The sequence below is a fragment of the Martes martes genome, assembly GCF_963455335.1.
Source record: "Martes martes genome assembly, chromosome: 17".
Taxonomy (NCBI): Eukaryota; Metazoa; Chordata; class Mammalia; order Carnivora; family Mustelidae; genus Martes; species Martes martes.
The window spans coordinates 18,084,304-18,108,922 of record NC_137905.1 but is presented as its reverse complement, the minus strand read 5'-3'; the positions used below and the strand labels follow the sequence as shown (position 1 = coordinate 18,108,922).

The following is a 24,619-nucleotide window of genomic DNA, read 5'->3' as shown; positions in this document are numbered from 1 at the left end:
GTGTTTACTGGTAAGTTTAAAACGACGTCGCAGGGGGCGCCTAGGTGGCGCAGGGGGCGCCTGGGTGGCTCAGCGGGCTAAAACCTCTGCCTTTGGCTCAGATCATGATCTCAGGGTCCTGGCATGGAGCCCCGCATTGGGCTCTCTGCTCAGCAGGGAGCCTGCTTCCCTTCCTCTCTCTCTGCCTGCCTCTCTGCCTACTTGTGATCTCTGTCTGTCAAATAAATAAATAAAATCTTAAAACAAAAACGACTTCGCAGTATGTTGATATGCATTGCATTCAGAATGCTGTCCAGTTAAAACTGTGTCACTGCAATTTGTTAGTGGAGCAGGTAACAATGGGAAGCAGTTAACTCTCACAGCTGCTCAGCTCTACCCTTGTTGTGTGAGAGTAACCATAGATGATACCCAAACAAATGAGCAATAATGTGTTCCATTAAAACTTTATTTGTGGACACCAGAATATGAATTTCACATCACTTTGTGCCATGTAACAGTATTACTTGATTTTTTTTTCAACCATTTGAAACTCTTCTTAGCTTGTAGGCTGTATGGAAACAGGTGGATGCCATGTTTCGCCATAGGCTATATTTTGCCAACACTTGCTCTACGGTGTTTAAGACATTTACAGATTACTGCATGCCTGTGTGTGACCTCCTAGTGGCTCAAGGGACACGGAGCAAATAAGTCCTGAGATGGTCAAGTTTCTGAAGCACCATGAATTTGAGAATTGTAGAGTTGGAAATCTGGAGCTAGAACTATTACAGAGAGATTGTAGTAGCTGCTCGTATCATTCCCAGCACTTGGGCTTTCGTGACACTTGGGAAGAAGATGAAGCAAAGCAGCACTCTGCCCAATTTTGTATTTATACCTCTGCAGTGCTGTGAGACATTTAAGACAACAACTTTAACAAATACATTACTACAGACTTAATAAGCACCAGGGATTTTCTAGGTTTTAGATATGCAGTAGGTAAAGTTATTTTCAAATAATATAGAGATTATGTCACTCTCCTTTTGAAACTCTATTATGGTTTCCATTATCTTTAGAATAAAATTCACACTTCTTACCATGATCCTTCTAGCTTTTGCTTCTTTTCCGTTCTTGCTCTTCTGTTGTTGGCTCTAGGCACATATTGGGCCTTTCACTTCCTCAAAGAAGCCAAAGTCTTATCTGACTGTTTGCTTATAACCCTTGTGTTGGACTATTGTTTTCTCTACCTAAGCCTGCCCACACTTAGCTCCTTTTGGTGCTTGCTGGTTCCTATTCATCTTTCAGGTTTTAGCTTATATGCCACCTTCTCAAAAAGGCTGTCCCTGTACTCTCTGTAGATTGCTTCTTTAGTCTCTGAAATTTCTGCCGTTTAGTAGTAGTTACAGTGTTTAATTTTTGTTTTTGTCAGTGTCCCCTGAGACTGTACACTTCATGAAGCCACAGGGACCATGCATGTCTTATTTACTATTTATATATTTACTTATTTACTACTTATATACCTAGCATCTGGGACAGTTCCTAGAAAATAGTAATGACATTATAAATAATTGTTGAATAAATGAGCGCTTGGGTTTCTGGGATGTCACACTTTTTGGGTTTTCTTCTAGTTCTGTGAGTGTCCCTTTTCTTACCTCATTTTTCTTTTTCTCCCTGATTCCTAAACTTTGGGCTCTCCTATGCCTCAGTTGCATGCTTTCTTCTCCATCTGCACTTACTCCCTTGTCCTCTGTTCTGGTCTTTTTTTTTTTTTTTTAAGATTTTATTTATTTCAGAGAGAGAGGGAGAGAGCATGAGGGGTTTAGGGTCACAGGGAGAAGCAGACTTCCCACAGAGCAGGGAGGCTGATGGTGTGGGGCTTGATCCCAGCACCCAGGATCATGACCTGTGTCAAAAGCAGACACCTAACTGACTGAGCCACCCAGGTGCCCCTTCTGTTCTGGTCTTAGTAGGATTAAATGTTATCTGTACATTAATGACTCCCAAACCTATTTGGTAAACCTGAGACTTTATATAAAACTATCTACTTGGTATCTCCACTTGGAAAGCTTGTTGGCATCTCACATTTTGTATGTCCATAGTAGAATTTTTGATGTTCTGTCTCCCAAGTTTCTCCTTTATTTCAGTAATTATAAACACTGTTCTTACACTCTTTCAGGCCCCAAACCTTGGTGTCATCCTTGACTCACCTGTGTTTCTCACATCCAGTCAAAGTTCTGTCAGCTTTACCTCACAAACAAAACAAAACACTCCACCTTTCTTCTTACTGCTTTTTCTACTTTTACAACCTACCATCACCCAGGTTCTATGCTTCATTATTTTGTATCTAGATTATTTCAATAGTCTCTTAAATATAGGTCACATTGTTATATATCAGATTATGACAGTCCTTTGCTTAGAACCCTCCAGTGGTTTCTCATCTCATAATAAAAATCAGTTGTTCTAATGGTCTGTGAAGCCTTACTTTATTAGCCAGTGTCCCTCCACCTCCAGGCCTGACTCTACCCTCTCAGTTCTTTCCCCATTGGCCTTCTTGCTTTTTCTCATAAAATCCAAAAATTCTATGTCTTCAGGACTTTGCATTCAACTATTTCCTCAACCTGTGGTGTTTCCCCCATAGATTTCTGTATAGCTCTGTTCCTCTTATCCTTTTGGTATCTCCTCAGATACTGGAGAAAATCCATTTCTTACTTAACCCCTTACCTAAATTAACTTTGGTCCTTTTCTCACTTCTGTTCCCCTTCCCCTATTTTATTTTTCCTTACAGTGAGTATTACTACCTGTCATGTTACTGGTTTTACCAGCTAAAATGGGTTTTTTTGGAGTAGCAGAAAATTGTGATTTGAGACAAGCAAGCTATGGCAAAACCAGAGGCAAATCTGAGAAAAAGGAATGGAAAGCTTTTTTATGGAGGAAAGTAGGGGGAGTTGGGCTGTTTTAATCAAAAAGCCCATTGGCGTTAATTGGAGCTCAAAGTATAGCGGCTTTTCTTTGGCTGTTGTGACAGACTGTCATTGGCTGAGCTGTTGCCTGGGGGAGGAGAAAAACTTCTTTTCCCCTTCCTTGGGGTGGTAAACTGGTGTTCGCTTGCTTTGTTCATCTCTTCCTGTTTGGGCTGCAATTGAGGAAGACTGGGAGGGTGTGAGAGCTCCCTCTGCTGGCCGCTGGACTCCATTTTTAAATGACGTTTTATTTCATGGTGGCATGGAAGCTCTATGAGGATGGGGACTTTGTTTACTCTTGTGTTTTCAGTGTCTAGAACATATCTGTTCCGTAGCAGCTACTCAAAAAATATTTTTTTAGGGATACCTGGGTGGCTCAGTTGGTTAAGTTTCTGTCTTCGGCTCAGGTCATGATCCCAGGATCCAGGGATTGAGTCCATATCTGGCTCCTTGCTCGGCGCATCCGCTGTTTGTGCTTGCATTTTATCTCTCCCTGTTTGACAAATTAAAATCTTCAAAAAAGTTTTTTTTAAGTGAATGATCGTGTCGCTTCTGGTTTAGGACAAAATACACATATGTGGTTGAAAGTGAACAGCACAAAGTTAGCACCCCAAAAGTGGGATGGTAATACAGAAATACATTGGTGTATCAATGACCTTGTTGAACTGATGAAATTACCAGTTCTGGAATTGTCCTACCTTTGGACCTCTTGTTATGTTGGAAAATACCTTCCCTCCCTTCAGCTGCTTTTAATTGGATTTTGTTTTTTGCAGCCGATAAACATTATATTTCATACAGAACCATTTTTACTCCTAAACTACACTAAAATTAAAGTAACATCCTGGTTGGAGAAACTAAAGTAAAACTGATACTCATGTCCTTCCCATGCTGCATATTAAAACAAGTCTTTTGAAACAAATGTCTGTACATAGTAGATGTGCTAAAAATGGGTACCCTGTGATCTAGAAACTCCACCTTTAGGTATTTATTCTTGGAAAGGGATTCAAAAGAAGAGAAAAAGCTGTGTGTATAGAGAAGTTCAGTGCTATATTATTTATCAAAATAACAGTTAGGAAATAGCAATGATCATTGACTCTTGCCCTTGTAACACATGGCCTTGAAAATTACTTAGCAACTTTTTATAAGCCTCAATAAAATACAAAAAGCACTGAAAGTCAAGGGGTGCCTGGGTGGCTCAGTGGGTTGAGCCTCTGCCTTTGGCTCAGGTCATGATCCTAGGGTCCTGGGATGGAGCCCCTCATCGGGCTCTCTGTTCGGCAGCGAGCCTGTTTCCTCCTCTCTCTCTCTCTCTGCCTGCCTCTCTGCCTAGTTGTGATCTCTCTCTGTCAAATAATTAAATAAAATCTTTTTTTTAATTAAATAAAATCTTAAAAACCACTGAAAGTCAAATTGTATGTTACACAAATCTAGGCTATTAGAAATCAGTATAATGATTACTCTTTCTTAAGAGGTAGGTAGTGACTTGGAAGTAAGCCAAAGTGGGGCTTTTGAGTTTGTTTTTTTTTTTTTTTAAGGATGCTTTTACAGGGGCACCTGAGTGGCTCCGTCAGTTAAGTGTCTGTCTTCAGCTCAGGTCATGATCTCAGTGTCCTGCCATGTTGGTCTCCCTGCTCAGTGGGGAGTCTGCTTCTCCCTCCCTTTCTGCCCCTCCCTCTGGCCCCTGTTCATGCTGTCTCTCTCAAATAAATAAATAAATAAATAAAATCTTTTTTTTTTTTTTAAGATACCATTTGTGACAATTTGTCAAGCTCTATATGATGTCTGCACTTCTATGATGTATCTTGTACTTCAATGAAAGGTTAGGAAAAAATCTCCAAAATATTACAGTCCACAGCTATGTAAAAAAATATACCCATGTAGAAAAAGACATACATGAAAATGTTAAATATTAGTTAAGTGTTAGGTGATAGCATTTGTTTGTGATTTTCTTAGATAAGAAACAACTTTTTAACTTTTAAAAAATTTTTAATTGTGATAAAATATAGATAACATGTTTTTTATTTATATTTTCATACGTGCTTTATTGGGATATAATTCACGTACCATACAATTCACACATTTAAAGTGTACCATTCATTGATTTTGGTGTATTTACAGAGTAGGGTAACCATCACCACAGTCAGTATTAGAACATTTTCATCACTCCAGGGCACATCAGTGACTCAGTTGGTTAAATGTCTGCCTTTGGCTCATCATGATCCCAGAGCGCCTTGTTGGGCTCTCTGCTCAGTGGAGAGCCTGTTTCTCCCTCTCCCTCTGCTGTTCCCCCTACTTGTGCTCTCTCCTCTCTCTCACTCTCTCTGTCAAGTAAATAAATAAAATCTTAAAAAAAATTTTTTTTCGTCGCTGCAAAAAGAAACCCAATACCCATTACAAGTGATTCACCATTTTCCCCAAACCTCTTATTATTGTTGTTCAGTTAATTTTTTAGTACAGTTGACACACAATGTTACATTAGTTTCGGGTGTACAACCAATACCTTATGCTATGCTTACCAAAAGTTTATTTTTAAAAGCTTTTGTCACTGTCAAATATGGGTTTTCTTCTTTGGAGCTCTGATCTTCCTACTTATCTTGATTCAGTAAGTGGAGCTGAGAGAGTGGAGTGAGTGGTGTATCTAAAAAGGTGTTATAATTTATTAAGAAATACTTCAGAATTTAAAAAAATATATAATATATCCACCTTAAATTTTTTTTTAAGATTTTATTTATTTATTTGACAGGCAGAGATTAAAAGTAGGCAGAGAGGCAGGCAGAGAGAGAGAGGATGAAGCAGGTTCCCTGCTGAGCAGAGAGCCTGATGCGGGGCTCAATCCCAGGACCCTGGGATCATGACCCGAGCCGAAGGCAGAGGCTTTAACCCACTGAGCCACCGAGGCGCCCTTAAATTTTAAAAAGGGAAAGACAAGGTAATTAACATGTAGTGAGTTCTTGCTAAATATTGTTATATTAGGTTCCTTGTTCTAAAATTGTCGCGTGTGTATCAATTGATACCCTGATCACCTCTTCACAGTTTTAAAGAAAAAAACTGCCTCAGAAAACTAAGGTTTAAGCTGGTTAAATAACTTGTCCAAGTTTGTACAGCTATGAAATGGCAGAGCCAGGGTTTAATTAAATATAGGGTTTTTTGTTTTCTTTTGTTTTAATACATGTAAAAACTCTTTACTGAGTGTGGTCACCAACCTTAGATCGTCTTTAAAGTTCAAAAATCTAGGATTTATGGAGATAGTTAAATTATGGGATGCCGGTTAATGGCAGCAGCACTAGGAGTCTAAAGATATGTTATTTTCCAGGGGTACTAATGTATTGAAATAATGTGATATCCTTGAGTACTTTTGAGAAGAGGCTAAAGGTTTGTGCTTCTGTCTACTATCTATGAACAGTTTTGTCTTTGGTTTCCCAGTGATCTCTTTGGAGAAAGTGAAGGTGTTAACCAGCACCTTGTGCTAGTGCTTCAAACTTCTGTCTCTGTGAAAAGAATAATAATCACTCTATTCTAAAAGTAAAGTTGCAGAATACCCTTTTGCTGCAAATACTCTCAGTAGGTAATTTGGCAGGACTTGTTTAGTGGTAAATATTGCATCCAGCAAGGGTTGCATTTTAAAAGCTCTGCCCTTACAAGGTTTACTTTAATAATCAATCATAGGTTAAAAGCTATAATGAGTTATTTTCTAGTTGAGGTAAATTGGATCCCGTTGGATCACTTGGCTCTTATAACCCTGGTCTGCTATGTCCAAAGATATGAATTCTTGATGGTATGATGTTGAAGGAGAAAGCTGCTATTATTAATCATAAAAATTTCTTGGGGAGCCTGGGTGGCTCAGTTGGTTAAGCATCTGACTTTGGCTTAGGTCATGATGGTAGGACCCTGGGCTTGAGTCCTGCAGGCTCAGTGCTCAGTGGGGAATCTGCTTGAGATTCTCCCTATTCCCCTACCTCTCCCCTTATTCATGCACGCATGTGTGTGCGTTCTCTCTCAAATTAAAAAAAAAATTCTTTAATGTATAAAGTTCTGGTACTACTACATGGAAACTGAGTCCTTGGAGAGGTTAAATGATACGACTAAGAGCTCACAGTTAATGGCAAAGGTAGACTAGAATCTGGGTCTCCTGAGTTGAGTCTGCAATCCTTCTTGTTAATAAACTTAGTGTGTATACTTATTAACTAAAAACATTCCAAAGACTATTCAAATGTTCTATCCCTTAGTCCATTTTAACTTGGAGACCCCAGATGAGGCTGAATTTATAGGATTGTATCATTTTATAATTTCATGAATGTTTTTTAGAATTATGGATATGATTATTTCTTTTATAGAAGCATTTATTTTCAGATGTTTTTGATTTTCATTTTAGAAAATGTGGAAATAAGGAGGAAATTACACATATAGTTACATAAATAAATATGTAATATAAGTAATATCTGCAGAAATAACCAAATACATTTTTTTAAAAACCACGTTGGGACAACTGACTCATTCAGTAGAGCGTGCAACTCTTGATCTCAGGTTTGTAAGTTGAAGTCCCATGTTGGGTGTAGAGATTATGTTAAAAAAATTTTTTTTTAAAAGCACACATCATTGGTGTTGGCAGAGTAGGGATTTGAATATAAACAAAACACACACATCACTCTTTAGTAGAGCTAATGATGTACATTTTATGTCCACTTTTTTCTCTTAAGATTATTATTTATTTTCTCATCTCGTAATTTATACATCTAAATTTTCTAATTTCTTGTTTTGTTGATTTCTTTTTCTTTTTTCTTTTCTTTTTTTTTCTTTCCCCCCATAGATCTTGAGCCAGATGATTGTGCATCCATTTACATCTTTAATGTAGATCCACCTCCATCTACTTTAAACTCACCACTTTGCTTACCACATCATGGATTACCGTCTCACTCTTCTGTTTTGTCACCATCGTTTCAGCTCCAAGGTCACAAAAGCTATGAAGGAACTTGTGAGATTCCTGAATCTAAATACAGCCCATTAGGTGGTCCCAAACCTTTTGAGTGCCCAAGCATTCAGATTACATCCATCTCTCCTAACTGTCATCAAGAAGTAGATGCTCATGAAGATGACCTACATATAAATGACCCAGAAAGAGAGTATTTGGAAAGGCCTTCTAGAGATCATCTCTATCTTCCTCTTGAGCCATCCTACCGGGAGTCTTCCCTTAGTCCTAGTCCTGCCAGCAGTATATCTTCTAGAAGCTGGTTCTCAGATGCATCTTCTTGTGAATCTCTTTCACACATTTATGATGATGTGGATTCGGAGTTGAATGAAGCTGCTGCCCGATTTACTCTCGGATCCCCTCTGACTTCTCCTGGTGGCTCACCTGGAGGCTGCCCTGGAGAAGAGTCCTGGCATCAACAATATGGACTTGGACACTCCTTGTCACCCAGGCAATCTCCTTGCCACTCTCCTAGATCGAGTGTCACTGATGAGAATTGGCTGAGCCCCAGGCCAGCTTCAGGGCCCTCATCAAGGCCTACTTCCCCCTGTGGGAAACGACGGCACTCGAGTGCTGAGGTTTGTTATGCTGGGTCCCTTTCACCCCATCACTCACCTGTTCCTTCTCCTGGCCACTCCCCCAGGGGAAGTGTAACAGAAGATACCTGGCTTAATGCTTCTGTCCAGGGTGGATCAGGCCTTGGCCCTGCACTTTTTCCATTTCAGTACTGTGTAGAGACTGATATCCCTCTGAAAACAAGGAAGACTTCTGAAGATCAAGCTACTGTACTACCAGGAAAATTAGAGCTCTGTTCAGATGACCAAGGGAATTTATCACCATCCCGGGAGACTTCAATAGATGATGGCCTTGGATCTCAGTATCCTTTAAAGAAAGATTCATCTGGTGACCAATTTCTTTCAGTTCCTTCACCCTTTACCTGGAACAAACCAAAGCCTGGCCATACCCCAATATTTCGGTGAGTTGATGGAAATGGCTGCTGGTCATTTTTCATGCTTATGGGTTATTGGTGACATGTGATTACATTATCTGTATGGAATGGTTTGACCATTCCCCACCCCACCCCGTTTTTTGTTTTTGTTTTGTTTTGTTTTGTTTCAGTGTCTTTTGGACAAATCAGTTAAAGTCTGCGTGTATTTTCCATTGATTCTTCAAAGGGCCTTTAGATAGGCTGAACTTAGCGTTTTAAAAGCGTGTAGACAATGAATTGTAAATAATAGTAGATTACATTTAAGAATCCCTAGAAAGAATTTTCTTGTCTAAAAAAGCTTCTTGTAAAACGTTGATTATAGTATGAGTTAAATTACAAATAAAACTAATTGCAAATAGGCTTTTTATATTTTTAAGAGCTTAATGTACCAATGAAATTTGTATAATGGCAGGCTTTTTTCAGAATTTTTTGTCTTTTAATTTTATAAGTTTGAATTTTTTATTAGTGTAGAGGAATTTTAATATTTCATGTATTCAAATTTGTCATCTGCCGTATGGCTTTTGGATTTTGTGTTATATTTGAAAACCTTACCCAGGCTAAAATAATTAAAAATAAACAAAAATCTAACTTGCACATTTCTAAATATTTTTATTTATATATTAATTTTACAATATGTGTATATAACATAATATATAGTAATTGTATTTACATATGTGTATTTTTGAATCTTAAGTCTAGCTAAGGCCTCGAGTAGAGAACAGTGTAACAACTTTATTTTCCAAATAACTGATCAGTTACCGTAATCCTATTTTATTTTATAGAATCAATCTAGTCTATAATTGATTAGAAAAGAACTTTTATCATGCACATAGTGGAGTTAGGTTTGTTTATTTTTTTTAATGCTTTTTCATTGGTATGAATGTTTATTTCTGGATCCATATCTTTAGAAAAATAAAATGTGAAATTACGGTATTGAAGACACCTTTGAGCCTATTACACACGCTGCTTTTGAAAATTATCTTAATCTTTGTAGGGGTTTGGCTAAGTCTGTGAAACAGTGTGGAAACTAGCCAAGAGTTGAAATTGAGTTGTTTCAGACTAATGAAAGTTCATACCTTTGTGTTTCACAGTAGTTAGTAAAGCTGGGCTGGGGACATTCAAAGAAATGAATGTTGGGAATGATAGCATTTCAGAGGTGGAAGAGACCTTAACAGTCCAAATTCACCAGTCACTAAAAAGATATTTTTAATATAAATCATTGTAGCTTTGGGTCCTTTAATATTTGACCAATAGACATAAAAGTTATTTCTTTTTTAAATCCCACATTTTCAGTGTTAATATGTCTGAATGAATCTGTATCCCTTTAAGCTGTTTAAATTATCTTATTGATCAACTGACATTTTCTCTAAAATTGACATTTAGAGTGCTGCAGTGATAGGCCTTATATTTTTCAGCCAGGTGTGTAGTGAACTTAAATTTGTACCTCACATTGCAGTGTACTGCTGACTGTAAGCAGTATTTCAGTGAGACAGGGAAAAGAGCAATAGGGGAAAAGTAGGGAAACAACGTGTAGAACAGACTAACTTCTCTAGGTACACATCAGGGAGGGAGACCTATGTACTGAGATACAAGGATCTTTGGATCCTTAGAGAGACACTGATATATATACACACAGATGGACATCATAAATTATTTTGTTTCTGTAATTATGTACATATAGTTGAAAAATCAGTTATAGTTTTATAGAATGTTAGAATCTGTCCTTTTAAAAAAAATGTGGGAAGCCAAAAAGTAAACGAAATTGATTTTATTCTTCAGTTAAAGAATTATTTCTTAAGTATCCATCATATCTAATGTTATAACTTATTAAGTGAAGTTTTCTTTTGCATTACTCTGCTTCAGAGATCATAGGAAGAAATAAATTGTTGGTTGCTAGCAGAGAAGTGATTGGAATAATTGCTTGTCAAGAATAGTGTGGTGAAATGCATTTTTTGTGTGTTTTTTGTTTATAGCACATCTTCATTACCTCCACTAGACTGGCCTTTACCAACTCATTTTGGACAGTGTGAACTGAAAATAGAAGTGCAACCTAAAACTCACCATCGAGCCCATTACGAAACTGAAGGTAGTCGAGGAGCAGTAAAAGCATCGACTGGGGGACATCCTGTTGTAAAGGTATGAGTTGGGGCTTCTTTTGGAGATATCATACATCTGTTGATGATAAAGTCTACTCATTTAGGTACTACTGAGCCCAGAGACAGAAAACTCAAAGCTTGAAAACCTCCATCAGGGTTTTGTGTTCTTGTTGATAATGGCAGCACTTCTGCATTGAGGTGTTTTGTTTTGTTTTCTGTACTGAAAAACAGTCTTTTGGTTGCAGACTGACTCTAGCTGAGGAACTCTGGGGAAAGATTATAGTGGTCAAACAGTTGTTTTTCTTATTAAAACAAAAAACAAAATCATAGCTGTATTAGGCTTATAAGTGTAATACATGCCCGTTTAAAATCCAAGTAATACCAGAAAAGTAGAGTAAAGCAATAAATTACCCCAAATCTAAGCCCCTCAGAATGGGGCACCTGGGTGGCTTACTTGGTTAAGTGTCTGTCTTTGGTTCAGTTCATGATCCTGGGATCCTGGGATTGAGCCCCCCCCACTGGCTCCCTGCTGAGAAGTTCCCTGCTTCTCTATCTGCCTGCTGCTTCCCCCTGCTTGTGCTCTCTATCAAAAAAATAAAATCTTAAAAAAAAAACACCCAGAAATAAGTAGTTGTTAATATTTGATTAACATTGTGGATAATTTTCTCTATATAGTTAGTGAAAGACTGAATGGATGGCTAGAAAATAGAGTGAATTTTTTAAGGACAAGATTATACTGAACATCTTTGTGATTAAAATATTTAACTAATTTTTATCTGAATTTATTAGAAGAAAGTAAAACTAACATGAAATCATAAAAATTGTATAATAGTTGAGTGTGTGAAATATATCTAATATATAAGTTTTGAGTCATAATAGTTGACTATTAACTTTAATTTTATTTGAATGAAACATTTTAAAAATGAAACAGAAGTAAAACTGAGAACTACTGAATCTTAGATATTGTTCTTCATGGTCAGAGGTCCTAAAAAGACCTAAGGTCAAAGATAATAAATAAATTATTGAGAAACTGAATCGTTTAATGGTTTGAATTGACTCCCTGCTTGAAAGATTAGGTGATTGTCTGTCTTAAACTTCTCCTCTACCCACTGCCTCCTGAATTTTGTTGCTTATATTATTTTTCCCTGCTGATGCAGAGCCATCTTCCCACCCTTATACCCTGTCATTCCCCATTGTTTAGCTTTAGTCCTATATTTATTTATTTTTTAAAAAGATTTTATTTATTTATTTGACACACAGAGATCACAAGTAGGCAGAGAGGCAGGCGGGTGGGGGGGGGGCGGAGAAGGCTCACCGCTGAGCAGAGAGCCCAATATGGGGCTCGATCCCAGGACTCTGGGATCACGACCTGAGCCACCCAGGTGCCCCTTAGTCCTATATTTAGTTGGATACAATAGTTACTACTCATTTTTACTTATTTCACCATTAGGTGTTTTTGTTTAAGGAGGGCTTTGGATTCTGTGTTTCTTGGGTTCTTTCATATTTGAGAATGTTTGTTGCCTTAAATACTCAAACATCAGAATGGCTGTGTATGACAACATTGAGTCATCCGTTTTCTTTGTCAGAACCTGTCTTAATGGCATTGTGTATTGTGGAGAAATTAATTATATCTGAGGTGAGTTAGAACAAATACAGTTTATGAACTGTCATTTCCTATATATAAACAGTATTTCATAGTTCTTGACAGACTTTACATTTTGGGGGGGGGTGTTAAAATGACTTGTAGCAGGAAATGTCAGAAATCGGGGGGAGCCTGGGTGCCTCAGTTCGTTGAGCATCTGACTCTTGGTTTCGGCTTGACTCACAATCTTGGGGTCGTGATATTGAGCCCTGTGCTGGGCTCCATGCTTGGCAGGGAGTCTGCTTGGGATTCTTTCCCTCTCCCCCTCCTCCCATGTGCATGTGCATGCTCTCTTTCTTTCTCTCTCAAATAAACAAGTAAATCTTTTTATTTTTATTTATTTTTTAAAAGATTTTATGTATTTATTTGACAGAAAAGTCACAAGTAGGCAGAGAGACAGACAGAGAGAGAGGGGGAAGCAGGCTCCCTGCTGAGCAGACAGCCCGACATGGGCCTCGATCCCAGGACCCTGAGATCATAACCTGAGCTGAAGGCAGAGGCTTTAACCCACTGAGCTACCCAGGCGCCCAATAAGTAAATCTCTTAAAAAAATAAAGAAATCAGATTTGTGGTTACCAGTGACGGAACTGGTTGAAAGTGGTCAGGAGGTACAGACTTCCAGTTATAGTATAAATGAGTACTGAGGATGTAGCATACAACGTGATGACTGTAGTTAACACTGCTATATGATATATTTGAAAGTTGCTATGAGTAGATCCTAAAGCTTTTATCACAAGGAAGACAACCTTTTGGTTCTTTCTCTCTCAGTTTTGATAACTACATCAGGTGATGAATGTAGCTAAATTTATCATGGTAATCAATTAATAATTTATGTAAGTCAGGTCATTATGTTGCATATCTTAAATTTATTTGGTGCTTTATGTCAGTTGTCATAGGAATTCTGCCATTTGTTAGAGTCATATTTTGCTCTTAAAAGAGAGCTTATGTCACTTAGATTAAGGAAGACGATTCTTTGCCTCATTTCCTGTATCTTTGATTTTTCTTACCAAGAAAGAAATTATTTTTTTTAAAGGTTTTATTTATTTATTTAACAGAGAGATCACAAGTAGAGAGGCAGGCAAGAGAAAGGGGGTGGGGAAGCAGGCTCCCTGCTGAGCAGAGAGCCTGACTTAGGGCTCAATCCCAGGGCCCTGGGATCATGACCTGAGCCAAAGGCAGAAGCTTAACCCACTGAGCCACCCAGGCACCCCAAAAGAAATTATTCTCAAGAGCTTAAATGAACAAGAATTTTTTTAAAGTCCAAGTGATTTGTTTCCACAGTATTCCTTTAATTAAAAAATGGTTCTCTCACTGGGGCACCTGGGTGGCTCAGTGGGCTAAGTTTCCAACTCTTGATTTCAGCTCAAGTCATGATCTCATGGTGGTGGGATCAACACCTGCGTCTGGCTTAAATCTCACTCTCTCCTTCCCTCCCTCTATTTTTAACTAATTTGCAGCAAAGTAAATCATAATTGTAAGTAACCATCTCTGCAAAAAGTCAAGAAAAAATTTTTCCTTAAGAATGATACTACTTTCTGCTCCAGGCCCTTTGGCAGAGACAGAAAAGGTCAGGAGTGCTTATGATCTTCCAGGTCTCAGCTTTACTAGGGGAAAAAGCACAGCTCCTGAAAATATGATACATACTGGAGTAATGGGAGTGGGCCATAATACATACATGATACTGTTCACTCTCTTGAGCCAAACTCAACAAGGCCAACCTTTAACTAATTCTGTCCCTGTTTACCCTAATCTCCTCAGGCTATAGACCAAAGTTCTCTCTTTTTCTAATAATCAGAGGAAAACAGGCATTGCATGATCAGAGCCGGTCATTGCAAATTGGAAATAAAACTGATGCCTGATTCTGTATACTGTACCACACTTGCAGGGTTGTGTGCTTTGTATGGACACTCTTAATTTGTTTATGCCTGCTTCTGAGACCTCATTTTTCCCTCTAACAGAGGAGGCCCTTTTCTGACAACTAAAAAGACATTTTATGGATATCACTGCTGTTCTGAGAATTTTGTAATACTCAGGGAAGGAAGACATCATTTGTCATTCCTTATTGGTCTGACCCATCACACATAAGAGTTGTGTGTTTGGTTCTCAAGGACCCTCCCCCCAAAGAAGCCCTGATTTTGCTGTGTATTGGCTTTTTTTTTTTTTTTTTGGACATTTTATTGCTGTGTAAGATTGTCACTGAAGTATAAGTCTTAACATATACAGCTCAGTGAATTTTCAATACATGCACACATCCATAAAATACCACAAAGGTTAAGATATAGAATATGTTATTTTTTAAAAGATTTATTTATCTGTTTATTTGAGGGGGGAAGGGCAGAGGGAAACATAAAGAGAGTCTTAAGCAGACTTATGCTGAGTGTGGAGCCTAACTCAGGGCTTAGTCCCACCACCCTGAGATTACAACCTGAGCCAAAACCAAAACCAAAACCAAGAGTAGGACGCCCAACTGACTGCCCACCAGGTGCCCCAGTTTATGGAATATTTTAAACACCCAGAAGATTCCCTTGTGTTGTTCCTAATTTGTATCCCCCAGCCAAAGGTAATCTTGCTTCTGACGTCTTACCATCATAGATTTGTCTTTTTATTCTTGAATTTCATATAAATTGTATCATACAATATATCCTATTTTCAGTCTGGCTTTTTAAAAAAATTTTTTTAATTAACATATAATGTATTATTAGCCCCAGGGGTACAGGTCTGAATTGCCAGGTTTATACACTTCACAGCACTCACCATAGCACATACCCTCCCCAATGTCCATAACCCAACCACCCTCTCCCTACCCACCCCTCCCCAGCAACCCTCAGTTTGTTTTGTGAGATTAAGAGTCTCCTGTGGTTTGTCTCCCTCCCGATCCCATCTTGTTTCATTTATTCTTTTCCTACCCCCCAACCCCCCATGTTGCCTCTCAGTTTCCTCATATCAGGGAGATCATATGATAATCGTCTTTCTCTGACTGACTTATTTTGCTAAGCATAATACCCTCTAGTTCCATCCACATCGCCACAAATGGCAAGATTTCATTTCTTTTGATGGCTGCATAGTATTCCTGTGTGTGTGTGTGTGTGTGTGTGTGTGTGTGTGTGTGTATACCACATCTTCTTTATCCATTCATCTGTTGATGGACATCTAAGTTCTTTCCATAGTTTGGCTATTGTGGACGTTGCTGCTATAAACATTCGGGTGCACGTGCCCCTTTGGATCACCACGTTTGTATCTTTAGGGTGAATACCCAGTAGTGTGATTGCTGGGTCGTAGGGTAGCTCTATTTTCAACTTTTTGCGGAACCTCCATACTGTTTTCCAGAGTGGCTGTACCAGCTTGCATTCCCACCAACAGTGTAGGAGGGTTCCCCTTTCTCTGCTTCCTTGCCAGCATCTGTCATTCCCTGACTTATTAATTTTAGCCATTCTGACTGGTGTGAGGTGGTATCTCATTGTGGTTTTGATTTGTATTTCCCTGATGCCAAGTGATGTGGAGCACTTTTTCATGTGTCCGTTGGCCATCTGGATGTCTTCTTTGCAGAAATGTCTGTTCATGTCTTCTGCCCATTTCTTGATTGGATTATTTGTTCTTTGGGTGTTGAGTTTGATAAGTTCTTTATAGATTTTGGATACTAGCCCTTTATCTGATATGTCATTTGCAAATATCTTCTCCCATTCTCTCAGTTTTCTTTTGGTTTTATTAACTGTTTCCTTTGCTGTGCAAAAGCTTTTGATCTTGATGAAGTCCCAATAGTTCATTTTTGCCCTTGCTTCCCTTGCCTTTGGCGATGTTCCTAGGAAGAAGTTGCTGCAGCTGAGGTCGAAGAGATTGCTGGCTGTGTTCTCCTCAAGGATTTTGATGGATTCCTTTCTCACATTGAGGTCCTTTATCCATTTTGAGTCTATTTTCATGTGTGGTGTAAGGAAATGGTCCAGTTTCATTTTTCTGCATGTGGCTGTCAAATTTTCCCAACACTATTTGTTGAAGAGACTGTCTTTTTTCCATTGGACGTTCTTTCCTGCTTTGTCAAAGATTAGCTGACCATAGAATTGAGGGTCTATTTGTGGGCTCTCTATTCTGTTCCATTGATCTATGTGTCTGTTTTTGTGAGTCTGGCTTCTTTTATTCAACATTATGACTGTGAGAATCATCCATGGCGGCGGGGGTGGGGGGGTGGTGGTGTTCTTTTTCTTTGCTGTGTAGTATTCCATTGCATGAATTTGCTGTGATTTCTTTATCTGTCGTCCTATTCATAGGCATTTGGTTTGTGTTCAGTTTTGGAGTATTATGAATAAAGCTGCTATGTTCTTTTTTCTCTTCTTTTTTTTGCATATCTTTTTAATTTTAATTCCAATGTAGTTAACATGCAGTATTATATTAGTTTCAGGTATACTATACTTTTTTTTTTTTTAAGATTTTATTTATTTATTTGACAGAGAGAGTGAGCAAGAGAGAGAGAGAAAGCACAAGCAGGGGGAGGGAGAGGGAAAAGCATACTTCCCCATTGAACAGGGAGCCCAACGCAGGGCTGATCCCAGGACCTAGAGATCATGTCCTGAGCTGAAGTTGGATGCTTTAACTGACTGAGGTACCCAGGTGGCCCACTATGCCTATCTTCTAATGGATAAAGCCTTCACTTTTTTTGGAATTGCTGGTGTTTCAAAGAACCTGTACCAATTTCTACTCCTAACTAGCCATATATGAAGATTTCGGTTACTCTGCATCCTCACCCATACCAGTTCTTGTTTGCTGGTAATTTTTAACCATTCCAGTACAGTTCTAGAGGAATCATGGTGGTTTTAATTTGTGGTTCCTAATGACCAATGATGTTGAACATCTTTTCATGTGTTTGTCAGTTATTTGGCTGTCCTCTTTTGTCAGGTGCCTGTTCACATCTCGTGATCAGTTTTTAAATTAGCTCTTTTTCTTATTGATTTATAGGAGTTAATATTTTGAATAGAAGTTTTTTATCAGATATGTATTGCAAATAAAATTTTTTCTCATGTTTTGGTTGCATTTTCACTTTCTTAGTTGTGTGTTTTTATGAATGAAAGTTTTTTAATTTTAGTCAAGTCCAAACTGCTAATCTTCTTTTTTCATGGATAGTGTGCTTATTTATTTATTTATTTATTTATGATTACCCTCTTGGTAATATTGATGCCTCTAGTCCATGAATATGGTCTATCCTTCCATTTATTTAGGTATTATTTAATTCCTCCTTGCAGTGTTTTGTAGTTTTCAAAGTAGAAATCTTCTACATCTTTTGTTATTTCCAGTGTTGAGTGTTTTTCTATTTCTAAAATACAGAAATGTAATTAATTTTTTCATGTTGACTTTATATTTCTTGACCTAATAGTTTATTTTAGCTTCTTTTGGATTTTCTAAGCAGTCAAGTCATCTTTGAGTAATGAGTTTTACTTCTTTCTTTCTAATTTTTATACCTTCCCCCCCCCAAATTTTTATTGTGGTAAAATACATATAAAATTTACCATCTTAATTTACCATCTTAATTTACCATCTTAATTTTTACACATACAGTTTAGTGTGTTAAATACATTTATAACGTTGTACAACTTTGACTACCGTCCATTTCCAGAGCTCTTTTTTTTTTTTTAAGATTTTTTATTTATTTATTTGACAGAGAGAGAATCACAAGTAGGCAGAAGTAGGCAGAGAGGCAGGCAGAGAGAGTGGGAGAAGCAGGCTCCCCGCCGAGCAGGGAGCCCAATGTGGGGCTCGATCCCAAGACCCTGAGATCATGACCTGAGCCGAAGGCAGACGCTTAACCCACTGAGCCACCCAGGCGCCCCATCCAGAGCTCTTTTTATCTTTAAACTGAAATTCTATACCCCATTCTCCCTCCAGGTACTGGAAACCACCATTCTACCTTTTGTCTCTATGATGTTGACAACTCTAAATACCTCATATAAGTAGAATCATACAATATTCATCTTTTTCTGATAGGCTTACTTCAGTTAGTATAATGTCCTCAAGGTTGATCCATGCTGTAACATATATCAGAATTTCCTTCATTTTAGGGCTGCATAAGATATCATTGTATAGACAATGTCCCTTGTCCATTTCTTCCACATTTTAGTTACTGTGAATAACATTGGTGTGAACATGGATGTGCACATCTTTTTGGGTATATACTGAGAAGTGGAATTGCTGGATCATGCAATAATTCTACTTTTAATTTTTTTTAAGATTTTATTTTATTTTTCAAAGTTCTTATTTACTTACTTGATAGAGGGAGAGACAGTGAAAGAGGGAGCACAAGCAGAGGGAGTGAGAGAGGGAGAAACAGTTTCCCCACTGAGCAGGGAGCCTGATGCAGGGCTCGATCTCAGGACCCAGACCCTTAACGACTGAGCCACAGACACCCCAAGATTTTATTTATTTGTCAGAAAGAGAGAATGCCTGCACAAGCAGGGGGACTGTCAGGGAGAGGGAGAGGCAGGCTCCCCACTGAGCAAGGACCCTAATGTGAAACTCTATCCAAAATTAACCAAATTAGAAATTGAGTTCTTTAGTTGCATTAACAGCATTTCAAGACTTGGTAGGCATGTGGCTAATGACTTAATGACTACATTGTCCCTTTTTTTTTTTTTTTAGGGAAGGAGGGGGAGGAGAGAGAAAAGGGGCAGAGGGAGAAGGAGAGAGAGAATCTTAAGTAGGCTCCATGACCAGTGCAGAAGCCTGACACACGGCTTGCTTTCACAACCCTGAGATCATGACCTAAGACAAAATCAAGAGTCAGATGCTTAACCAACCGAAACACCCGGGAGCCCCTACATTGTCTTTTAACAAATGATGTTGGAGAATTGGACATCCATAGGCCATCCATTTATTTTTCATTCAGAAAATAAATCTGAACCTAAACATCACATTTTACATAAGAATTGATTCCACATAAATCAGGAATTTTTTTAAAATGCAGATGTAGAAGGTGTTTATCATTGCAGAAAGTTTTGAGAAGTGGTGGTTTGATAGCCAGTGAACAGGAAGAGGTTGAAGATTGCAGATGTAAAGGGGTAGCAAAAGAGAGTTCCTTTTTGGTGATGGAAGAGTTCCTTATCTTGACTGTCATGTTGGTTATGTGAGTCTACACATGGAATAAAATTGCATAAAGCTACACATACATTTTGTTATACAGTGACAGTTGTATTAAGGCACAGATATTTTGTATTTTTAAAATTTGAGAGTGCACGCACAAGTCGGGGGGAGGGGCAGAGGGAGAGAGAAAAACAGACTCCCCACTGGGCAGGGCGCCTGATGCAGGCCAGTCCCAGGACCTGAAGATCGTGACCTGAGCCAAAGACAGATGCTTAACCAGCTGAGCCACCCAGACACCCCAAGGCATAGATATTTTGAATCTTTTCTCAAAAATTATTGAAATTTTAAAAATGGAGATTGTTAGGGCACTTGGGTGACTCAGGTGGGTGGCATCTGACTCTTGGTTTTTGCCTTGGGTCATGATCTTACAGTCATGGTATCGAGCTCCACATTGGGGTCCACACTCTGCACAGAGTCTGCTTGAGGTTCTCATTCTTTCTTCTTCTGCCCCTCCCCCCTCTTGCTTGCTTTCTCTCTCTCTCTCAAGTAAATAAATAAATCTTAAAAAATTAAAATAAAAATACAGAATTTTTTCATATTTAGATTTTCTATTTCATCATACACTGAGATCCTTTCCCTGGTGATGATTTTTTTATATGATGTTATATGTACATTTTCACTTTGAGGCAGTTTATATTATGGAAATTTAATTTTGTATATTTAGTATCTCTACAATGTGTTCTCATGTTTCTGATATGTTCAGATTCCCTCCCCCCAAGTAATTTAGCAGAACTGATAATAGAATTGCTCTTATTGAAGCTGCTCTTGTTTGTCCTATAGTGACCTTCAGGCTTTAACACTCCAGCTTTAGTTAAATTAAGCAGGCACAGACCTTTGCTATGGAAACGATACAGAAACATAACAAACAGCTTGGCTTAGTTTTTTCTCCAAAGCAGAGGGTGGCCTGAAGAGAGGTGTACTTACTCTAGATGAAAGTTTTTAGAGAGTAATGTTAGCAGCAACAATTTGTTTATGGCCTATAACATAATGCTCCCCTGAAAATGAAATAGGAAAGCAGTCTAATTTATTTGATGGTCCTTTAAAATCCCTAAGGTACATAGAAGAAAACCTGTTTTTCAAATGCTATATAATACATATGCTTGGAGCAGATGCTGGCTGAAGTATGTGTTATGAAATATATTCCCTTTGAAATCTTATATGCATGATTACCTTCCCCCATCACTGGTTTATTTTACTATCGAAGTATAAAGGACAGGTGGCTTATGTCTTTGCCAAGCTGGTATTAATGTGAGTCATCTAATATGACTAGGATACTTTGGTATATAGTACTTACTGGTACGTTATGTGATATTTGGGTAGCTTAATAGATAGCAATAAAATTTTTATTTGTATTTTCTATTTTAGACTCAACTACTCTGTTTAGAACAACCTACTTCAGTGACTATTATTATTATTTAAATAATTCTGTTGACTAACCCCATGTGTTATTTTGCTTCACCAAATTGTACTGTCTTATTCCAAAATTCATTCATTTAGCAATGGTTGAATGTCTGTAACGTGCTAGGTACTGTACTGTGCTCTGGAGATAACAGGATGGACCCTGTCCCCTGCACAGTACTTGGAAGCAAGTGGTAAAGTTGGTATTTCTTCCTCTACTAGATGAATAGTTGGTTCCATAGAATAATTTGTTCAGTTTGGATTAAACGTGAAAGAGCAACAGGTATAGCAGAAAGGAATAGATAATCACTTATTAGCTATGGGTTTCCAATTTCTTCTTTAGTTATTAATTTACTTAGGTTTTTTTTTTTATTGTGATCATGTTGGCATTTTATTTTTTGTGGATTATTTTCAGTTAAAGCTATATAAAATTTATTAACTTATTCTACAACAATATATGAAAAGAAATCACAACTGAAAATACTGAGGGGTGCCTGGCTGCTCAGTGTAGTTTGCAACTCCCCCCCTCTTTTTTTTAGAGAGGGGGTGAGAGAGTACACATGCACATGCACATGTGGGGGAGGGGAAGACCGAGAGGGATTGAGAGAATCTCAAGCAGAAGCCCCGCTGAGCCCAGAGCCTGGCACAGGGCTCAATCCCACGACCCTGAGATTGTGATCTGAGCCAAAATCAAGAGTCTGACACTTAACTGACTGAGCCCCACAGGTGCCCCAGAGTGTGCAACTCTTAATCTTGGGGTTGTAGGTTTGAGTCCTACGTTGGGTGTAGAGATTACTTTAAAATAAAATCTTAAAGAAAGAGAGAATATTGATAGATTTCTTGACTACATAAATACAGAAAACTGCAACTTCCAGTTAAATATCGTAAATAGCACACGTGTTTTACTTTCATTAGAACTTAGGCAGCTGCAACATAAGCCTGTTGGACAGAGAGAAAGAATCAATAACAAACACAACTCTTTACACCAAAGAACCCTGGAAAGACTCAGGAATTTGAGGCAGTGAGTGTCTCTGAAAGTGGGATGCGAGGTGGAGTTGACAGCAAAAGGATTGTTTGAAAGTCTGCAGAAGTAGTTAGAGTTCCCGGATTTTTCTCTTATGTGGCATAGCCATGTGATAAACACTGTCTTACCCTGTGAGAATATTGCAGATTTACTCTTCAGAGGGAATAAGGTAAAGATTCTAGGTTCTAGAATTACTGTAGGCAGAGCTTGAGGATCTGTACAGAAAATGGAGTGGAGGCATAATGAAAGCCTGCATACTAAATAGGGAGACTGCTGACCCCTTTCTTAACTCCCAAAATGCTTATAACAAGTTTATGTTCCCTAGACAGAAAATTGGAAGATTTGCTTTTAGACAGATAGGTCAAAAAAAAAACCAAAACCTATGTGCCTCTTGACTTGCGGATATTCTAGACTAATGATCATACCCAACTCCACTTTATTTTAAACAGATATTTTGTAATAAAAGTTTATTAACCTGAAATGGAAATGCAAAGATTATATAATCAACTTGCTTGTACAAATTTAAGAATATAAAAATAATGGTATAATATTACGAGGAAATAAATGTAGAAAACTAAATTATAACAAAATAGTTGTGTTTCAAAGTGGAAAAGCTTGGTATTGACTTAAAGACAATGAAGTAGTTAGATATTTTTACCTGCAGTATCACTGCAAGTGTTGTAGGTACAAAAGCAGGTATACTGATCATCAACCTAAATTCGATTAACAAGTGGCATTACTGGCAATAACACGATTTTCTGAAATGATGAACTCTTACTAAAGTTTTCTTCAATTTATATGGTAGTCACATTCATTAAACATTCATGTGTTAAAACTGCAGTTTTGGGGCGCCTGGGTGGCTTAGTCGGTTAAGCATCCACCTTCGGCTCAGGATTGAGCCCCGCGTTGGGATCCTTGCTCGGCTGAGAGCCTGCTCTCCCTCTCACTCTGCTGCTCCCCATGCTTGTGCTTTCCCTCTCTCACTCTGAGACAAAGAAATAAAACCTTAAAAAAAAAAACTGCAATTTTTTGGTATTTATATATACTAGGGAGTTGGATTCTAAGTTCATAAACTTTTCTATATACGTAAATGTTTGTAGGACGTTCTGAAGTTCTGTGCAATATCGACTGGTTCTGTGCTTGAAAGAACTGATTATCCCATGCATTGATAGGAATTTCAGTCTCTGGCCCCTTGTCATAAAATGCCCATAGTGCACCTCACTCTGCTTGTTGCGATGCTCATTCATTTGTATATTGTCTGTGACTGTTTTTATGCAATGATGGCAGAGCAGTTAAGATAGAGAACATAGGTGGTACTCATCACCTCACACTTTGCTCAGGATGTCGCAAATCTTAAAACTCAATAGTGTTTCAAGTCCTCAGAGTATTGCTGTGCTGGAACTTTTTACAATGCATACTTCTGTCAAAACAAAAGAAAAATGGATTTCAAAGGTCATCCTTTTAAGGCACAGTGGACTGTATTATTTTGTTATCAAAATAGATAGCAAAGCATTGTGTTTATCGTTCAGTCAATGTTAAGGTTGGTCTAAAAGGATGTACAGGGGTGCCTGGGTGGCTCGGGGGTTAAGCCTCTGCCCTTGGCTCAGGTCGTGGTCTCAGGGTCCTGGGATCGAGCCCCACATCAGGCTCTCTGCTCAGCGGGGAGCCTGCTTCTCCCTCTCTCTCTGCCTGCCTCTCTGTCTACTTGTGATCTCTCTCTCTGTCAAATAAATAAATAAAATTTAAAAAAATAATAAATAAATAAATAAATAAATAAATAAATAAAAGGATGTACATCTTATACTTATCTTTTTTTTGTTTTAAGATTTTATTTATTTATTTGACAGACAGAGATCACAGGAGGCAGAGAGGCAGGCAGAGAGAGGAGGAAGCAGACTCCCCACTGAGCAGAGAGCCCGATGTGGGGCTCTATCCCAGGACCCTGGGATTATGACCTGAGCCGAAGGCAGAGGCTTTAACCCACTGAGCCACCCAGGAGCCCCATAAAAGGATGTACATCTTATATAGCCTCACATTTCCATCTATCTGTGTCACTGTTACTTTGAATACACCATGATTAACAGTGAAAACATTACCTCCTCTGTCTCCAAAACTGTTCTACATCTAAATAAAGTGACTTCTTCACTTTACTTGCTAGTGATACCACCATTCTATTGGATTCTGAATCTCAGAACTTTTTTTTTTTTAGAACTTTTTTTTTTTTAAGATTTTTATTTATTTACTTGACAGACAGAGATCACAAGTAGGCAGAGAGGCAGGCAGAGAGAGAGGAAGGGAAGCAGGCTCCCTGCTGAGCAGAGAGCCCAATGCGGGGCTCCATGCCAGGACCCTGAGATCATGACCTGAGCCAAAGGCAGAGGTTTTAGCCCACTGAGCCACCCAGGCGCCCCAGAACTTTTTTTTAAAGATTTTATTTATGAGAGAGAGTG

General features: G+C 38.3%; 1 protein-coding gene across 1 annotated transcript in view; it reads left to right on the top strand.

The window, feature by feature from the left end:
* The window catches only part of NFATC3 (nuclear factor of activated T cells 3), a 125,597-nt gene that overhangs the window by 33,319 nt on the left and 67,659 nt on the right, over positions 1 to 24,619 (top strand). Inside the window, 2 exon segments of the mRNA XM_080828223.1 lie at positions 7,741 to 8,875; positions 10,861 to 11,023. Coding sequence (XP_080684349.1) covers positions 7,741 to 8,875; positions 10,861 to 11,023 — 1,298 coding nt within the window.